Raw genomic sequence first — 19,013 nt, forward strand, 5'->3', positions numbered from 1 at the left:
AGCCACCGCCCCCCCCCCCCCCCATAACCTTTTCTTTACCAGCAAACACAGAAATGGGTTTTATAAAGCTGCAAACAGACAGAGTGGCAGGCGAAAAGAATCTCTTTCTTATCTGATCCATTATCAATACAAAATGCATGCTGGAAAGCTTTTAGGTCATGCTGTTCAGTTCATCTGCATAGCCCCTAATCAGAGTACCCCATCTCTGTTCCCCACTTAACATCCCCCAGCCCTTATGATCTTAAGAAATGCATCTTTTTGGATTGTTAAACACACGTTTTGTCTGTTTTATGCATCTCATCAGTTAATTGCTATTAGCAGCAGCACTACTGTACTAGTGCTCTGTTCGTAATCAGCACAAAGAAAACACAAAGTATTATTTTAATACCCTTCCATTTTTAAATACTGGCTTTTAAATTTGAGACAATAATGTGGAAGAGGCAAACTCTTTGTAAACAGATTTTCTTTTTTGTTCTCAAATCATATTTGTTTTATACATATTTTGTACAGATCCATACCACTGTGACATAAGGGCCAACAGCAGTAGAGTTTCACTAGGCTTACAGAGAGTCATTAAAACAATACTACACTATACACTGCCAAAAGTACTTCAAGCAACATTTCATCTCAGAAATATGTGGGAAGAGAAAGCCTGATCAATGTACACATTTGGTGAATAAACTTTACTGGTCAACTGTACAAGATTACAGGATATCAGCACCCCATTGTCAAATAAATCAATAAATAAATCTGACATTAGTTTACAATTGGTGAAAGTATTCTTGAGAACTGGCCAGTGCATGTGTAATATTGGAGAATCAAATCCAGAATGGAGACAGTATCAATGTTCAGTAGAATACCTTATTTATATGTATTCTCCATATGGATTGACAGTCTTGCTCTGGTGCTGTTTTCTAGTCTATCAATGCCTTAATAAATAAAGAGGAAAAAATCGGTTCACTGGTTTCACTGCATTGGCCAAGGCTGACCACACTGGAGCCATGCCACTGGACTGTCGTACATTTAAAACAGTATGGTTTATTCATTACAAACGGCTTCTTTAGTGTAATCATTTTATTTACAGAACATTTCAAAATTACATCACATTTAGTGCAATTGCAACTAATTATAACACTATCAAGCTATACACATTCCCTGTAAACTTCCCAAACATTTTTACATCTTTATTTTTAAGATCAAAACAACCTAACTGATTGGTTTTGGAACAATTCTCTTGCCTGATGCGACAAGTTATTAATAGGTTTAACATTCCACTTGGATTTTTTGGGGGCTAGGATCCAATCGTGAAAAGTTGCCATCACTAACTATGCAGCAGAAACGGTATGTCGACTTGGACTGTTCTTGTTGATTGCAAAAAACTATTATAAAATAACCAGTCAGGTATAAAATAGCGAGTGAAATGCTTGTCTGAGATGCAAAGTATAAATGTACATTTCTACAATATGTTAATCCTATCTTACAAAGTTTGTTTTTCCTGTTTTGGTGGCAGTCCCGTTGCTAAAAACACATGCCCTGCTAATATTAAGATGGAGACACTTCTCTAGTGGTGCACGACAAAAAAAAAAGTAGAATTTCTTCAATGTGAAGTTTTTACAAAATGATATGCCAATAGACAAAGCTGGACGTGGATCTTGCAACACAGCAAATTATGGGAACTTTAAAAAATTTCCATCAATTCTGTACAATGCAGTTGACTAATTAATCATAGATGTACTGGCATAAGGAAGGGGTGGGGGTTTGCGTTTAGAATACAGGTGCTAATGTGGTTTAGCTAATTCCCCATTATTTCCCAATGAATAACATTTCATCTACTAGGACAAAATAATGTACTTACATCAATTAGTTTTAGACTTGGGAGGTTTTATCAAGGCCAAACTGCTCAACTTGAAAGACGGAGCACCCTTGTAATACAAGTCTGCTTTCTGGACGTTATGGTTGTACTGCATGACTTGCACCATCGTCGCTCACCAATTCGATTCAAGCCATCCCTCCTGCCAGCTCATATTTTTAAACTTACATTTTTTTGTTTTAAATCCCAACACATTCGTATAACACAGATACAACTAAAAATACAGTAGAAATATAGAGATATCTGAAAAAGGAGAACAAATAGAAATCAAGCTTTTCAAACTCTTTGTCCATCAGAACCAGCGTTCTTCATAGGAGCCACAGAGTGAAAAGGCAAGGTCCGAGGTCACTCACATCCCTCAACAGATATTACAAACAACACAACTGTTTAAGAAACAACAATTAGCAGCATGAAGATCAGTGATTATACATAGCAAATAAAAACAAACATATTTGGACGTTTACAAAAAGCAAGACCAAAATAGGAACCACCACCATTTACTTTAGACCTCCAACATGACCATACAAACTTACTATAAATCATTTTTGATTAACAATATTTTTGGCTATTATTGCAGGTCTAAAGCAACATCTCTGTAAGTCATTTATTAAAGCCATTAAACCACAGTTCATAAAATCAAATGTTTGATTTTGAATCTTCCCCACAAGAGCAACATAAATGACGGCCATACAGATGTATTTAGTATAACACACTGATGCAGAAGAGAAGTTAGCAGAGTACTAGTGTTGTATATTGTGGTCACAAGGCTGCTGTGTTCCTGACGTTACTAGCTTGAAGGCGCGATCGCTGCTGAATGGTTTCCATTACAACTGCAGACCTGAAGTTCCTGCAGGCGCTTCAGCTGCAGCGGATTCCTCCAGGTATGGAATGTGAACAGAGCCTGTTTCAATCACTGGAGCAAAGCACACAAGGGACTTGGCAAAACACTGGAGAAAAACAGAGAAGTTCATTCTTGACTGTTTGAACAATCTTGATTTGCATGCAATCGTAATATAAACTAAGTGCTGGGACAAATACTTGAACAACAGAATTTATGAAAACGAGCCAAAAGAAAACAAATGCAGAAAGACAGAGACAATACAGGTATTGTAGGACAAGAAATCCCCAACACACATTTTATGATTTTATTGCTGTTTCTTCTGCATTCTGCACAAGCAGATTTACCTCCAAACATTAGAAAAGAATAGGCTTTCCAGCAGTTTTCTCCTGGACGTATGATGTAAAACGCTTCAGGAATTTAGGATACTCTCTCTTTGCCACAGCTCTGAGAACTGATGCAGGTGCCCAGCCGCCAGGATTCACTAAAAAAGGAGGAAAGAAAACAAAAAGGTTTAAAATAGTTCCACCCTCCTCCAACTTCCTTACACATAATACTAAAACTATAACCTGGCACCTACCATTTGCAACGTAGGTAATCTTGCACAGGATGTTGTCTCTACTGATCTCTTTGTCGCCCTCTGGTGGACTCACCAGTGTTTGACAAATCAGTGCTATGTTGATTTTGGCACGCACACATCTGTTGGTGAGCTGATTTGAAGTAAAAATAAATAAAAGGCTTAGTTAATTTATTATTCTTACACACTATGCGTTATTGTTAGCTCTAATAAAACCTGCATCTCTCTAATTACATTTTTCAAAGCAATACTTACGGGGGCATTTTCATGATCTACAGAGAAATTGCACACAGTCCATGTGTCAGGGTCGTTTTCATTGTTAGAAATAATTTTCCGGATTGCTGATAAATAGAGCACGTCTCTTTGAGAGGCAGGCCAAACCCTCTACAAAAGAAATTGATAACAAAACAACAAAGTCACAAAACACTCAACACAGATGTTGAGTGAACTAGTCCAGGAGCTCATTTGTATATTTAGCACACACATAATGAGTAAACAGGACATCGTTCATGTAACTGCTACAGCACAAGAGCTTCAGTTACTCGTCGTTACAAACTTACATGCACTCATACACAAGGAGGCCTCCTAACCTAGATTCAAAGACATTCAAATTGAAACAGCGGCACTCCAGATACATGGTAAGAAAAGAAGTATTGCATCTACTGGCAACCACTGCAGCCCTGTTACACAGCTGACAAAAAGACTATGTAGTAAAACTAAGTAACGCACACAATCCTTTCTTAAACTGAACTTTGAAACACTGAGATGCGAGTTGGTTGGGTTTTCCTGAAATCAAGTTGTTTCATACCTTGTGTGTCTGATAGATGATGACTGCGTTGTCGGACAATCTTTCTACTAATTTAAAATTCTCAACAGTTGCTGCAGAAGAAACAATACAGATGTTAAAATCTATACAAAAGTATTATTAAAACAACATCACACATTAAAAAACAAATATCATTTTTATTGGTTTAATAAAAAATAAATACAAAAAGCATGTCATTTCAATACTTACTGTACTAGATAAAAAAGACTTACTTTCCCAATCATTACGGAAATCAACATTCCAAAAATAATGGCAGACTTCATGCCCGGTCACCCCTTTGACGACATGGGTTGCTTTTAGAGGGTCCAACACAATTCCATTTTCCTCCACCTCTCTCCTGTACACCTGCACACACAGAAAAGAACATATATTGGAATTGCTCATCCATTCAAATGGCCTATTCCAATAAAAAAACAAGTACACTTAACAAGGTCCCTTGCCAGACAGATTCCTTCATAGTGTAACATACAGTGTGTGTGTATTTGGTAAGCAGCTCTCTAGAAATGTGAAACTCTAAAGTGCGACGTACAAATAATTGGAAATCGTCTACAGAGATTTACATCTCGAGCAGAGAAATATGAAAAATAAACCTTCAGGAAAAAACGGTATTGAGAATTGATCATCATTCATTGGGGGATAAAAAACAAATAGATAAATGTAATTGGTTCTTCTTATTTGTCCTAGCTCTTTAAGCAAGTCACTTCCAGGTTCAAAAGAACACCCAGCAGCAGCTTCCTCCACCTGCTCCTATACCTGAGCACGAGCGCCCTCTCCTGGCCCATGCTGGTAATTTACTGATCCAGGTCAAGATCCAACTCCAAGCAGGTTTTAATGTAGTTAATGGAAGCTGCTAAGAGGCAATTAACTAATTTAGGACCTGGTTGGAATATAGACCAGGACTGGAATAGATCTTGAGGGCCAGAGTTGAGTCAGCTGTTTTAAACTGTGTTCTTGAAATGAATGACAGGCAAGCTTTCTATCTAAACCATACTGTCAACCTGTGTGACTTGCAGGGTTCAGACAGTTGATCAGACTTTCAGTGGCAGTTGCAATTTCATATGCTGTTTATCCTATCACAATATGCTGTACATTTCATAATTTCCTGTCCCCATTCACTGTATCTGTTACTGGTCAAATTGGCTTCACTTGAGTCACGTGAAAGCTGTATTCAATCTTGGCTATGCCATCCTTACCTTCATTTCAACAGCAAAACCTGTCCTATGAAAGCTGTATTCAATCTTGGCCATGCCATCCTTACCTTCATTTCAACAGCAAAACCGGTCCTATGAAAGCTGTATTCAATCTTGGCTATGCCATCCTTACCATCATTTCAACAGCAAAACCGGTCCTATGAAAGCTGTATTCAATCTTGGCTATGCCATCCTTACCTTCATTTCAACAGCAAAACCGGTCCTATGGAAGCTGTATTCAATCTTGGCTATGCCATCCTTACCTTCATTTCAACAGCAAAACCGGTCCTATGAAAGCTGTATTCAATCTTGGCCATGCCATCCTTACCTTCATTTCAACAGCAAAACCGGTCCTATGAAAGGTGTATTCAATCTTGGCTATGCCATCCTTACCTTCATTTCAACAGCAAAACCGGTCCTATGAAAGCTGTATTCAATCTTGGCTATGCCATCCTTACCTTCATTTCAACAGCAAAACCGGTCCTATGAAAGGTGTATTCAATCTTGGCTATGCCATCCTTACCTTCATTTCTCCCTCTTCTACCACCAGCTGCCAGTTGGCATCCCCACCATCATCTTGCAAAGAGTAGGTCATGTGATTCTTAACCATTTCCTCCACCTGCAAATCAAAAACAGCTTCCATTAGCAAACCTGTCAAAAATATTGTTAGGGGTTATTTTAATGCAACAGTATATTGATATTAAATTATAAAAAATGTTTTTGTACAAATACATCTGGTCAGCGTGCATCGGCATGAAACACATTTTAAAGCTGACAAACGTGTTGCTTGTTTCTGAACAACCACAAGTGGGCCTGTTTTGAGCTTCTTCATTGCAAACAACTTTAAACCATATTTCTCCATTGCATCACAAACTCTACAAATCAAAAACAACCATACATGTCTTTCTTTTTCAAAGAAGTTACTCAGCCATACCCTTGGCAATGAAAAACAATTTAAGGCTCTTAAGACACACATGCATGATTTTCTGTTTGGAATAGCGAGAACAGCCTAAAAAAACTACACAGTAAATAGATCCCAACTTCTGGTTCTATCTGGTTCTGTTCACACCTTTCTGCCCTGTGATCAGCTTCCTAAATATTATAAACAGTAATGCACTGCACTCTACCTTTCTGTGGGCTTCTTCATAGGAGCAAGCCGATTCTATGACTGCAGCAGTACAATTTACAGATTGTATCATTTTCGTATTGTGAGATAGCAGGACATTGACTGTGGCTCACCACTCCGAGTGTGCTGATATCTCCCAGCTGTAGTAAACCAGCTTGTGTACCCCTATGTAATTGTGACATCACCATGAACATATTTACATAACAACAAAATCAATTTTTTAAATACTCCGTTTTAAATACCCTCTGGCTGCCTTAAAATGAAAATTCTGTACCAAAATAATATGGCCCTGAATGATCTGATAAGTTTTAAAGATTATACAACACAGTATGAAGTATTTTACTATTTAAAAAAATAAATAAATAATAATAATAAATACAATGAAATTCACTATCCCTGTAAACCTGCCAGTATGTCTGGATAAGTACCATTACAAATGATACATTTTGCAGCTTCATATCGACCTACAACAGCACTGCATACAATATGCAGCCAAACTGGATCTTCCTATCCACAGGAGGACAGCAATTTATTGAAGTAACTAACAGTACTAGCAACAGATTGGGAAGTAACATGACAGTAAATCACTGCTCAGAGTGTGCCAGGATTAGTTCATTTAAATAGTAAATAGCTTTTATCTTTGAATATTAATTATACAAAAAAACTAAACATGGCAAAACAGTGAAAATTAACCTGCAGACATTGCTACTGAAAACATTTCAGGCAATACAAATATATCTTAGCAGAAAAAAAGGCATAAAAAACTACTGTTTGGTCAAGGTTTTGATTTGTATATACAGTAACTGTTTCCACTCTTGCACTGGTTCCATTTTCCTATAATGTAACTTTTCACAAATACATTCCAGATTCTAAAGGAACATGCTACTTGGACAACGTGTGTGGGAATCTCTTACAAGAGGCACAGATGCTGGAGTGTTGAGTTATTCTACCAAATACCTGATAAACCACAAGCTCTCTGAATATGGATTGGTATTACAGGTACATGTGGTGTATGAATCCAGTTGCTCTATTTTGGTTCCTGTAGAAAGATTGCTGTAATATTCTAGTGTTACATGTAGGTAGTACAGGATGGACACCTCCACTCTATGCCATCTCACAGGAGCGTAACCAGTGGGGAAAGTACTAATGAAAATGTCTACTGACTATTTAAAAGATCTTGGTTGGATATCATGTACAGTGCATGACAATAGGGATTCTGGAATAACCCCCAAAGTTCATTAAACAGAAAATACAAAACATTCCTTGTAAAGAAATAGCAGGTACAGCAGTGTGCAAATGCATTACAACACCCTAAGATTAGTCATGTATAGCCTTTATATTACCTGCATGAAAACCTTGGTGTGAGAATTTCAATTTCCGCTCAGTAATCAGTGATATAGAAACAATAGGCACTTGTGTGTGAAAATGTATTTTACCACCATCTGATGCATTTTACCATTTGTGGCTGCGTGTTCCTTTTCTCTTACAATTTTAAATGACTTGCATGAGTGGCCTATTAACGTCATCAATAAAATTAGTCAATCACTAATTTGCCTACTTTGACAATTTTCCAAGATTTTCAGTTACAGTGATTTGATTTAATATTCAAAACAAAATCATAACAGAAGCAATGGGGTGTTCCAATACATGTGCACATTAATGTATGAGGGCAGGTAAATGTTAGGGTTAGTAAAATAAACACAAGCTTTCATTGAAGTAGTAAAGTGATTCAACATCGTCATGCTACAGTGGCACGAAAATATTCATACTGTAAGAAATGAAGCAAAAACAGTAGAGTTCCCAGTAAAGCTGAAAAAAACATGTGGCCAATATTGAAATAGATACAAGAAAGAACTGCTATAAAATGGCCTTGAGAAACTAAATATATTTAGTTTCAGGGGTGTGCTCATAATAGCCAAAACATGTATTATTCTGTAGCAAGGCAGAAAGAGTAATGCAGAATGTTTTACACAATTGATCCTTACTGTTATATAGTATTAGAAATATAAATATTGAAACTTAGGATGACCGAGTATTTGTGGTGCCACTGTATACTGCATCTCACTTTAAGCAACCATACTTGTTAGGGCTTTGCATATTATCAGCAGCCGTCAATAACAAGGTCATGTTATTTGTCTTCTTTGCAATTCCCAAAAACCACACTGGACATTTTGCTCATCTGCTTAATGTAAAAATAAATAAATAAATAAATAAATACACAGTAGACACTTTGTTTTTATTTATATGGCCAGTGGTATGTTTTGCCTCACTAACAGATAGAGTCTCTATGTGAAATGAATGTGACATTAGTAACAGGTTTGTAAAGAATGTCCACAAAACAAACAAACAAACAAACACTTAAACAAGCAGGACGGAGGTTAATTTATGGAAAAATGGTGCGTTTAGAACAGCAGAAAGTAAAACAGCAGCAACCAAATTCAGTGCTCCTTTCATTAAAAAAAAACTGCATTCTGGATGAATTTCATCTTGTCTATTAACTTCTGCCTAAAGAAATGTAAGATTAAAAGTTATTTAAAAAAGAAAAGAAGGAGAAGCCACCACATGCTCTTAGGGTCTTGAGCCAGAACCCCCGTGCTTACAAAGGAGGGTAAAGCTTCACACAGAGCGGTACGAGAGGGCGCTCTGTGGAACGAATACAGTACCTGGGAGCTGAATCTGTGAACATCATCAGAGGCACTGACTAGATCAATGGAAGACATGGAGGGAGAGCGACTACAGGGCTACCACAGAGACAGACAAAGAAAAAACCCAGGAATCAGAACACAAGCACAACAGAGCGTTCAATCAACAGCGAATGAAAAAAAATAAAAAAATAAACAAAGTCCTGTAGGAATGCAGATGAGCGGTGAACAGCAGGATATAAAAGAATGCAGTGTATCCAGCAGCGATGCAAACCCCACATCCACTCTTTCATTGCAGCGCTGCAGTAAGTCATGGAAAGCACGGAAGAAATACATTTAATCTACTTGACTTAGTTTCGTATAATTTAATGACAATTTATATCTAAGTTGTAGGAGCTCCCTCGATGATTTCTTAGGGAATTGGAATTGTTTAACAATCAGTTAGCATTCTTTTCCTATATATAAAATGTACCAAGTATTTAAACAAAATAAAACTAATACCTGTTGGGCAAATCTGTATGTGCCAACCGTTGTATAGGCATCCCCAGAAGGCACTGCTGTGGGCCGGTGTATCCTGGCCTTCTCAGACTGAGACTGAAAAACAGGAGATGCAGCATTAAAAACAATCATCCACTCTGCAGAAGATCCCACACATCGAGAAGGGGCACCGTCTGTTTCTCTGCTACAAAAGACTACTCACGGCACAAACAATTAACAAATCACTCAGCAATGAAATGAAACTGTTTATCTTTATTCGTTTAAAGATACAGTGTCCAATATTTCCTATCACAGTCCGAGTACAACATTAAAACCCTCCAACTATGCCTGTTTGCATCACCAGTTTCCCTGCAGTTAAATTCCTTTTTAGAGAATACATACAGCTATGGCCAAAAAGTTTAGCACTACCCTACAGAATTAAATAATTCTGCTTCATAAAATCGATTGAACATGCTGAATAATGTTATGTTAACAAAATGAATTACATACTGTTTTAAAGTTTTCCCACATTCATAATGAAAAACTGACCAATTAAAAAATGTGACATTTTGAAAACCAACATGAAATACTGTACTACTATTATGGCTCCCAGGAGACTTTTACAATGTAATTTTGAAGTTTCCTTGATTACATGATATTAAATAAAAGATATAAATTGTGTTCATGTATGTAATTTTTTAAAATTGCATCTCAATCCTAAAATTCTAGGTGGTGTAAAACTTTTGGCCAGAGCTGTAAAAGCTGGGAAGTCATGCCAATTATATATTTGTTCTGAAGTTATCTATCTGCTTTATGATGCAGAAAGATGACATGAGATTCTACAGCTGCAGGAACACAGCACTGGAATGTTCTGCTATATAGGATAAACAGAACAGTTAAATGCATTGTAATGCTTTGGATTGGAAGGAATTACCTGCTCCTCAATTTTGTCTTGCCTGTCAAGAGCAGCTTCCACTGCATCAAAGAACTCATCTTCATTAATAAGGCTGTTTGGACCTTCCTGCAAAGCAAGACAAAGAACACATTTCAAAATCGGGTCAAGAGAAGAAAAAAGAAATTTGAAAAATAACACGCAACATGCCTAAATGTACCCCTGCAGATTGATCACAATTCTAACATGATTAGTTAAGAAACACAGTGAATACCTCATAATCAGGGCCGCCAAAGTGAGATTTCTTCTTAAATTCATTCAGTGCAATCTTGTAACCATCCTCTATTCGCCTTCTCTTTTCCATTTCCTTCAAAACAGAATGTGCACTACGTCAACATCATCTTAGACGTATGGGAGCAATACGATTTGAATTAAGCAGTGTGGAGTAGTGGTTAGGGCTCTGGACTCTTGACCAGAGGGTCGTGGGTTCAATCCCCGGTCGGGGACCCTGCTGTTGTACCCTTGGGCAAGGTACTTTACCTAGATTGCTCCAGTAAAAACCCAACTGTATAAATGGGTAATTGTATGTAAAAAAATAATCTGATATCTTGTAACAACTGTAAGTCGCCCTGGATAAGGGCGTCTGCTAAGAAATAAATAATAATAAAAATACAGTACAATAGTTTGGGGAACATTTCTCATTTTTGCATGAAAGTTGTTTGTTCTGCCAGGAAGACATTCAGTGTCCAATTGCAGAGTGGCACCTCTGAATACATCGTGAAGGTGTTGTGAACGCATGGCAACTATTCCTGCAACCATGTTGAGAGTGTAGAATGTTTCTATAAAATCAGAAACAGAAAACATATCCCACTTTGTCAACATGATGGTGTTACTGTACAACTGCAGCACAGCTGGTTTAATGAGAACAAAAAAAAGTGCAAATTATAAAGCACAGCCCTGTTATACCACCAATCCAGGTTACATTTCCCCATATATTTATTATAAAATCTCTTTTTAAATGAAAATAATTTTATATCCTTAAATATATTTCCTGGCCAACATATGACTTGCACCAAAAAAGATCAAACTTTTGAAGAAATAAACCAGTCGCTTTTCTCTCTCTTCTGTTTTTCTACTCCTGTGTCAACCACATGATTCCAACTTTAAATCCATTGCATGTTTTGAACAACAGAGTAGAAGCTAAAAGAACGTAAATCTTAACATTTCCAATCTCATTCTTATTCCAAAAAGCAAAGTGAATCCTGCTGCCATTCTCAGATGAACTTTGTGAACATACAGGAAGTAACCTGCTCTCTGTCCTGAAAGGAATGTACGTTTGCTTCTCTCGTGCCACAGTCTCGGTTTCTCCACGAGGTTTTTGTTTCCCCAGCAACATCAGGGTTTGTGAAGTCATCTCTGTTTGCAGTGAGCTTTTGGTATCACGTCTGACTTTTCATAGCACTTCTTTAGTGACACCTCAGTATCTGCCAAGAGACTGGACTTTCTTTATCATATGTACAGTACTGGGCATGTGATTTAAACCTTAATTATTGACAGACAGCCATGGGCAAACTGGGTTTACCAGATTAAATACCCAATATTTGTACAGTCAGCAGCACTCCCAATTACATAAAAAAAACAGCATGTTAAACAAAATCAGTACTAATCTAGATACATTCATTCATTTAAAACTTGAAATACAGCAACAATATCTCCATTTATTTTTATAAATATCTATCTATCAATCAATATTTATAAAAATAATATCTAAATATCATTGATCGATCAATCGATTGATAGATCGATAGATAGATAGAGATGGATGGATGCATTTTGGTTCAGAATTCCTGTAGAAGTGTATCCTAAATGTACAAGTGCAATGCTGTTACTGCATGAGAAAGAAAACAAAAGGTGCAATATACTATTCTAACTAATATGACCTGGTTTCCCTTGAACTGCATTTTTAGACCGACGGCCCGTGCCAGCGATTTCTTAAGGGAATGCAGAGCAATACCGCACAGGAAAGTGGATGTCTTTTTTTTTTCTTGCACAGGTTTAAAGATGCTGATGTGGGGAAACACAATCTAGATTAATAGGGGGTTCAACAGAAGCCGATGCATTGTAAAGATCAGACTCAGACTTGCTGACAGTGCAATTCGTGAACGGCAGTGGTAGAGGTAACCACCACCACTGCTCCTCCATATGCTGCTCAATGAAAAACTAAAATCAAAATAAATGCTGTTATAGCAGGAGCTGTAGATGTTTGAATATTTGATGGATTACATTATGGATGAATAATATGTGGGGTACCACATGTGATGGAAGATTATCAGCATTCAGGGATAACATTACAATTAGTGATCAAAGAGGTTGATTGGGGGTAAGATTGTTTCTGCTTTGATCAATATTTGCCATTCTTTTGAGAAGAAGTTTTTTTCCCCAATTATAATTGGATTCTCAAAAAATGATTGAGAAGAAGTGAGGCAGAGAAGCAGATAGGGTTGCCTTGTGTACCATATAAACCACAGAAACCAGACCATTTGCTTATGTAATGGGTGTGTGCTTATAAGTGAGAAATGTGTGGGCTTGTATGGAGGACTATTTCAGAAAGAGGTGAAGAGAAAGCAAAAAAAAACTGAAAATCTATTAAAAATCCAATAACAATGCTCTAATGTAGTCTTTTATCAAAGTTACTGTCAAAACGCACCATCATGATTTATAGTTAGGGGTCTACCTAAATGAGCGGTCACTGTGAAATTCTTTTAGGGGCCAATGTTTCGAGGATGTTTCCACATCTGTATAACTTGGCAAAGCTTTGCCTTACACGTCCAACCAATTCAGTGGATGCAGATGTGCAGTCTCAACGTATGGGCAAGTCCACACCAGACAGAGAATGTCGGCAGCAACTGCTGGGGGATGTTGCATGCTTGCCTTTAACAAATGACAACATTTTTAGTAAACGTTTTAGTAAAGGAGCAAGTACCACTATTTTTAGGTTTTTAATGTTTAAACAGGTCCGTGAAATGTCCGCAAAATCCTAATTTTATTCCATAACCTACCCGCAAAAATTTTGTAAATTTACTGTGATTTAAGTAGACCTCTATTTATAGTATGACAGGTATATCTTGGCCCCCACCCCTTGCAATGCTGGTGCATGGGCCTCTATACAGTATGAAACAAAGGGTGACAGCAAATACAGCTCTGAGGACCATTGTTAACATTGTATAGAAGCCTGTGGAAACCCAATATACTTCCCCATCTCGCTCTCTCAAAACTAGCCTTGAGGAGTCCTTTGATAAGCCCTTTTTGTTGAAATAGGAGGAGTGGCAAATAATGATCTAAACAGAAACAGCACACATAATAGGACATCAAAACAGGAAAGACATGAATTATTGTTAAAATGTAGGGGATTTCAATATCCCTTTAAAATAATTGTACATTAAGTTTCAATTTTGGGGTTTTGTGATGATTAAAATAAGTAGTTTGTAAACAGGCCAATGTTTGTATGATGGACTCTATTGGGGATGTAAACTTACCTTATCGTGTCTTTTTTGCCAGTTGTCTTCACGTTTCACCATGAGGTCGATGCAGTGTGAGAGTGTTGATAGTATGCCAGCAGTGGTAGCCTTAAAAGTTATAGCTTCCCCTTTAAAGTCAATGCCATTGATTTCTTTGGGTGTTACACATGGGAATACTGCAACAAAAACACCAATTACTCCAATGTTCTTCAAAGGGATTATCTATTCAAACATGATACGATAAGCCCAATTAAATAAAACACTTTAAGCAATTTAAATTCTTTAAAAATACCTGTAAAATTCCTCTTCATTTGATTAGATTGCTGTTTCAGCACAAATTGACTGCACAAACACTATGTCCATTTTGCCACAAGAAAAGGCAACACACAGGCAAAATAAAATGTCTATTAATTGCATTAAACTGACTGATAAAAGCTAAGGCTCATTTAAAATGATGTATGAGGCCTTTTCTTTAGAACACACATGGTGTCCTTTAAAACAGTTACTGCATAATGATATACTATTTATGAGATTTACATGTTCTTACATGTCATTATAAAAAGTAACTGACACTGTTTTTTTGTCTTTTTAACCTGCTGACAATCCACTCACATTTCTCTTTGCTGCCGTTATTATTGTGCAGAAATTCCCCATCAGATCGGGTTGTAGGAAAGTCTTCTTCATCATCTTCCACCACTTATAGGAATGCAAGAACACATCACGTCAATGCAGAACCAAGCTGTGCTTTTACACTACCCACCCAACACAGTCACAAAGAAATAGATAAAGCCTACTGAACACACAGACGTGCTCAAATTTGTTGGTACCCTTACAGCTCATTGAAATAATGCTTCATTCCTCCTGAAAAGTGATGAAATTAAAAGCTATTTTATCATGTATACTTGCATGCCTTTGGTATGTCATAGAATAAAGCAAAGAAGCTGTGAAAAGAGATGAATCATTGCTTATTCTACAAAGATATTCTAAAATGGCCTGGACACATTTGTTGGTACCCCTTAGAAAAGATAATAAATAATTGGATTATAGTGATATTTCAAACTAATTAGTTTCTTTAATTAGTATCACATAGGTCTCCAATCTTGTAATCAGTCAGTCAGCCTATTTCAATGGAGAAAAGTAGTTACTGTGCTGTTTGGTACCATTGTGTGCACCACACTGAACATGGACCAGAGAAAGCAAAGGAGAGAGTTGTCTGAGGAGATCAGAAAGAAAATAATAGACGAGCAGCTTGATGTTCCTGTGACAACAGTTGCAAATATTATTAAGAAGTTTAAGGTCCATGGAACTGTAGCCAACCTCCCTGGGCGCGGCTGCAAGAGGAAAATCGACCCCGGAGTGAACAGAAGGATAGTGCGAATGGTAGAAAAAGAATCAAGGATAACTGCCAAAGAGATACAAGCTGAACTCCAAGGTGAAGGTACGGCAGTTTCTGATCGCACCATCCGTCGCTTTTTGAGCGAAAGTGGGCTCCATGGAAGACCCAGGAGGACTCCAGTTTTGAAAGAAAAACATAAAAAAGCCAGACTGGAATTTGCTAAAATGCATATTGACAAGCCACAATCCTTCTGGGAGAATGTCCTTTGGACAGACGAGTCAAAACTGGAGCTTTTTGGCAAGTCACATCAGCTCTATGTTCACAGATGAAAAAATGAAGCTTTCAAAGAAAAGAACACCATACCTACAGTGAAACATGGAGGAGGCTCGGTTATGTTTTGGGGCTGCTTTGCTGCGCCTGGCACAGGGTGCCTTGAATCTGTGCAGGGCACAATGAAATCTCAAGACTATCAAGGCATTCTGGAGCGAAACGTACTGCCCAGTGTCAGAAAGCTCTGTCTCAGTCGCAGGTCATGGGTCCTCCAACAGGATAATGACCCAAAACACACAGCTAAAAGCACCCAAGAATGGATAAGAACAAAACATTGAACTATTCTGAAGTGGCCTTCTATGAGTCCTGATCTGAATCCTATCGAACATCTATGGAAAGAGCTGAAACTTGCAGTCTGGAGAAGGCACCCATCAAACCTGAGACAGCTGGGGCAGTTTGCTCAGGAAGAGTGGGCCAAACTACCTGTTAACAGGTGCAGAAGTCTCATTGAGAGCTACAGAAAACGTTTGATTGCAGTGATTGCCTCTAAAGGTTGTGCAACAAAATATTAGGTTAGCGGTCCCATCATTTTTGTCCATGCCATTTTCATTTGTTTTCTTATTTACAATATTATGTTGAATAAAAAATCAAAAGCAAAGTTTGATTTCTATTAAATATGGAATAAACAATGGTGGATGCCAATTACTTTTGTCAGTTTCAAATTATTTCAGAGAAAATTGTGCATTCTTTGTTTTTTGTGGAGGGGTACCAACAAATTTGAGCACGTCTGTACATTCTTCTCAACAGCTGTTGACAGATGTTTGACTGTACAGGAGATCAGGAGATCAGCTTGCTATTGGTTCTAAGTGATAAAAGCACTGCCAGGAACAAATATACCAATACATTTGCATTCAAAAAGGTTGGAGCATAACTTTGCAGCAGTTTGCATGTTCAACTTTACAGAGTAAACTTGTACAGAATACATCCAGATAACAGAGTATTAATGCAACACAATCCCTCCTGAAAGTACTTAAGAGCCAGACAGCTTTCTAATCTCCAGGCAGCATTTAGAAGAGGCAGTCGGCCCACAATTCAGTCCCAGCTAGGGTTTGTTGATTGTGTAGTTTTTAGAGCCCTAAAGAGCTCCATTGCTCACTGACATGAAATGTAGCAAAAAAGTCTCCCACAACTCTGCATCTGTAAAGTCTATAGTCTTGAGGGCTCATGGCTTGGCTATTATACAGTTGTAGTCAAAAGTTTACATCCCTCAATGGAAATAATTTCTAGAAATTTCTCGAAAACAAAGAATTTTAGGAAAAAATCTTTTGTAGCAAAAGTTTAGCTTTTGTGGATGAGGGAAAAAAAGTTACAAGAAATAGATGTCTACAATTATTTCATTATTTCAGCAATTTTTGCAAAATTCCAAAAATGCGAATTCAAAAGTATGACACTATTGTCTACAAGGTGCTAGAAATGTCATGGTATCTTCAGTCAATAAAGGTAAAATCCCCTCGAGAATGAGCTTTTTTGTTTCAGTTTAAAACATTACCTTTGTCTCTCTGGAGCTCATCTTTGGAAACGGCATCGGAACAGGCATCAAAGTACTTCTGCAGGGTGTCAACCTGCCTGCAAAGAATATCTCGGAACGTCTCCATTTCAGCAAGCTTTTCACGCAAACTGTGCCCCTTCTGAAAATAAACACCAACTCTATTACTACCCAGTGCTTCTATCAGAGGTCAATGGGGTTTTTGTCAGAAAGTGCGGGTTGGTTTCCAAAAGAAAGTGATTAAATACTATCAATTTAAATTCATTGTTAAGTGTTGTACTTGCAAGATAATTGTTTATTTATACATCAAATATAAGCATTGTGATAATGCATTTAAAAGTAAAATACTGTTTGAAAATCAAATACATTTTATTTCAGTTATTTTATCACTGTTTATTATAGAGCAAACATATATTTATAGGTAACTCTAATAGATGGAAAAGCATGTAGCAAAATGTTATTCATTGAAGGATTTTATTTCACACTCACTTTAAACGATGATGTGGACGTGGCAGAGTAATTACTTGCTGCAGACGTGAGAGACAACATGGATCCCTGGCGTCGTAAGCTTGACTCCGAGCCATAGCCAGATTCTGCCTAAAATCAAAACAACAACATGCCATTCAATAGAATACAAACAGCTTGCTTACAGGTAAAGCTTATTAGATCTGTGTACAGAATATGTAGCCTGCTCCTGAAGGAACGCAGATCAGATGTTTTATTACAGTAGTTAGGAACAGAAAACAATAAGCCACTTTAAAAAGGTAGCTTTAACATTATTAAAATATGAAACAGCTTTTTTTGAGCTCCAGGTTTTCAGGTGTCCCAATCATAAACACAACTTTCATTAGAACATCATGTTGAAAGGTTTGTAAACATGAAGTAGAATCATGTGAAAAACACTGACATCATAGAATTCAGCTTGGTCCCGAGTATGATGCCAACATCTAAAGAGAGTCCAGTCTTTATATGCCCAGAGAAGAGCCACATCACTGAAAATATGAAGTCTGCGTCTGAAATATTTTATGAGCTATCTACAGAATCGGGTTTACAAAGACATTTAGGATCCCCTTGTAGGGATGCTTAAAAACACGACACAGGATAAGGAATTTCTAACAGAAGGCTTCAAATCCCCAGTATCTCTTTGCTTTAAATGGGTTTGACCTTCCAGCTGTTAATCTCTTTATCATCATACATTAACAAGCCCGTAGAGATGCTCTCTTACTGGCCACAGCCAGTCAAACAATTATAAAGGATTGGATACAATTGTGCTGCAGTCCCGCCTATAACAATAAATAAAACCTGCAAACAGAAACCACCTCTGTAGAAGCCTTCAGATACAGTACTGTAGTAAAAAAAAGTTAAACATGCTCAGTGCAGATGAACCCTTGATTTCTGTTACATACTGAGGGAGAGGAAATGGGCAGCTGAAACTCGCATGGGATTTGAAGCAGACAGCCCCAGACAACATGGCAGCCTGACAGTCACATGACCTCTAGTTGGGTCTAGGACAGAAAGCACATAATATGTCGTACAGATGCAATGATGCACCAAATATAAACAGGGGGTTTTCTGTGCAGTCATGCAACAAATAAGGCACTACTCCAAGTTGCAAGAAAGCTGCCTTTTCAATTGTGTGTGTTTTTTAAATACTTATTTCATTTAATCATTAATTTAGTTAACTCTGACTGCCGGAGCAAGATAGAGGCAAAAGAAAAAAAAAAAAATGCCCCTTTTGCACACTACACTCTTTTCACGCCTCACTCCTCTTTGAAGTGCACGCCCCCCCTTCTCGAGTTGCGCGTGACGACTCCTTCCTTCTCGCATCATTCCAAAATACTGGTACACCTCCTTTTGAGAGTAAAGTATAAGGAAGCTAATGGTGAGTTACATCACCCCTGGCAT

The 19,013-nt window shown here is 37.6% G+C and overlaps 1 protein-coding gene across 2 annotated transcripts in view; it reads right to left on the reverse strand.

The window, feature by feature from the left end:
• Positions 1 to 1,056: 1,056 nt before the first annotated feature.
• Positions 1,057 to 19,013, reverse strand: part of LOC117962942 (ceramide transfer protein) — a 51,042-nt gene continuing 33,085 nt past the window's right edge. Inside the window, exons 4-18 of one of the 2 annotated variants that reach the window (XM_058992486.1) lie at positions 17,598 to 17,705; positions 17,112 to 17,250; positions 14,569 to 14,652; positions 13,975 to 14,132; positions 10,713 to 10,805; positions 10,481 to 10,567; positions 9,571 to 9,663; positions 9,091 to 9,168; positions 5,825 to 5,920; positions 4,324 to 4,456; positions 4,094 to 4,164; positions 3,541 to 3,669; positions 3,289 to 3,418; positions 3,056 to 3,192; positions 1,057 to 2,817 (exon numbers count right to left, since the gene is read on the reverse strand). In XM_058992486.1, coding sequence (XP_058848469.1) covers positions 3,065 to 3,192; positions 3,289 to 3,418; positions 3,541 to 3,669; positions 4,094 to 4,164; positions 4,324 to 4,456; positions 5,825 to 5,920; positions 9,091 to 9,168; positions 9,571 to 9,663; positions 10,481 to 10,567; positions 10,713 to 10,805; positions 13,975 to 14,132; positions 14,569 to 14,652; positions 17,112 to 17,250; positions 17,598 to 17,705 — 1,527 coding nt within the window. In that variant the 3' untranslated portion in view covers positions 1,057 to 2,817; positions 3,056 to 3,064. The remainder of the gene's footprint in view (positions 2,818 to 3,055; positions 3,193 to 3,288; positions 3,419 to 3,540; positions 3,670 to 4,093; positions 4,165 to 4,323; positions 4,457 to 5,824; positions 5,921 to 9,090; positions 9,169 to 9,570; positions 9,664 to 10,480; positions 10,568 to 10,712; positions 10,806 to 13,974; positions 14,133 to 14,568; positions 14,653 to 17,111; positions 17,251 to 17,597; positions 17,706 to 19,013) is intronic. The other variant, XM_058992531.1, reaches the window with a different exon arrangement.

Source organism: Acipenser ruthenus, chromosome 1, assembly GCF_902713425.1.
Source record: "Acipenser ruthenus chromosome 1, fAciRut3.2 maternal haplotype, whole genome shotgun sequence".
NCBI lineage: Eukaryota > Metazoa > Chordata > Actinopteri > Acipenseriformes > Acipenseridae > Acipenser > Acipenser ruthenus.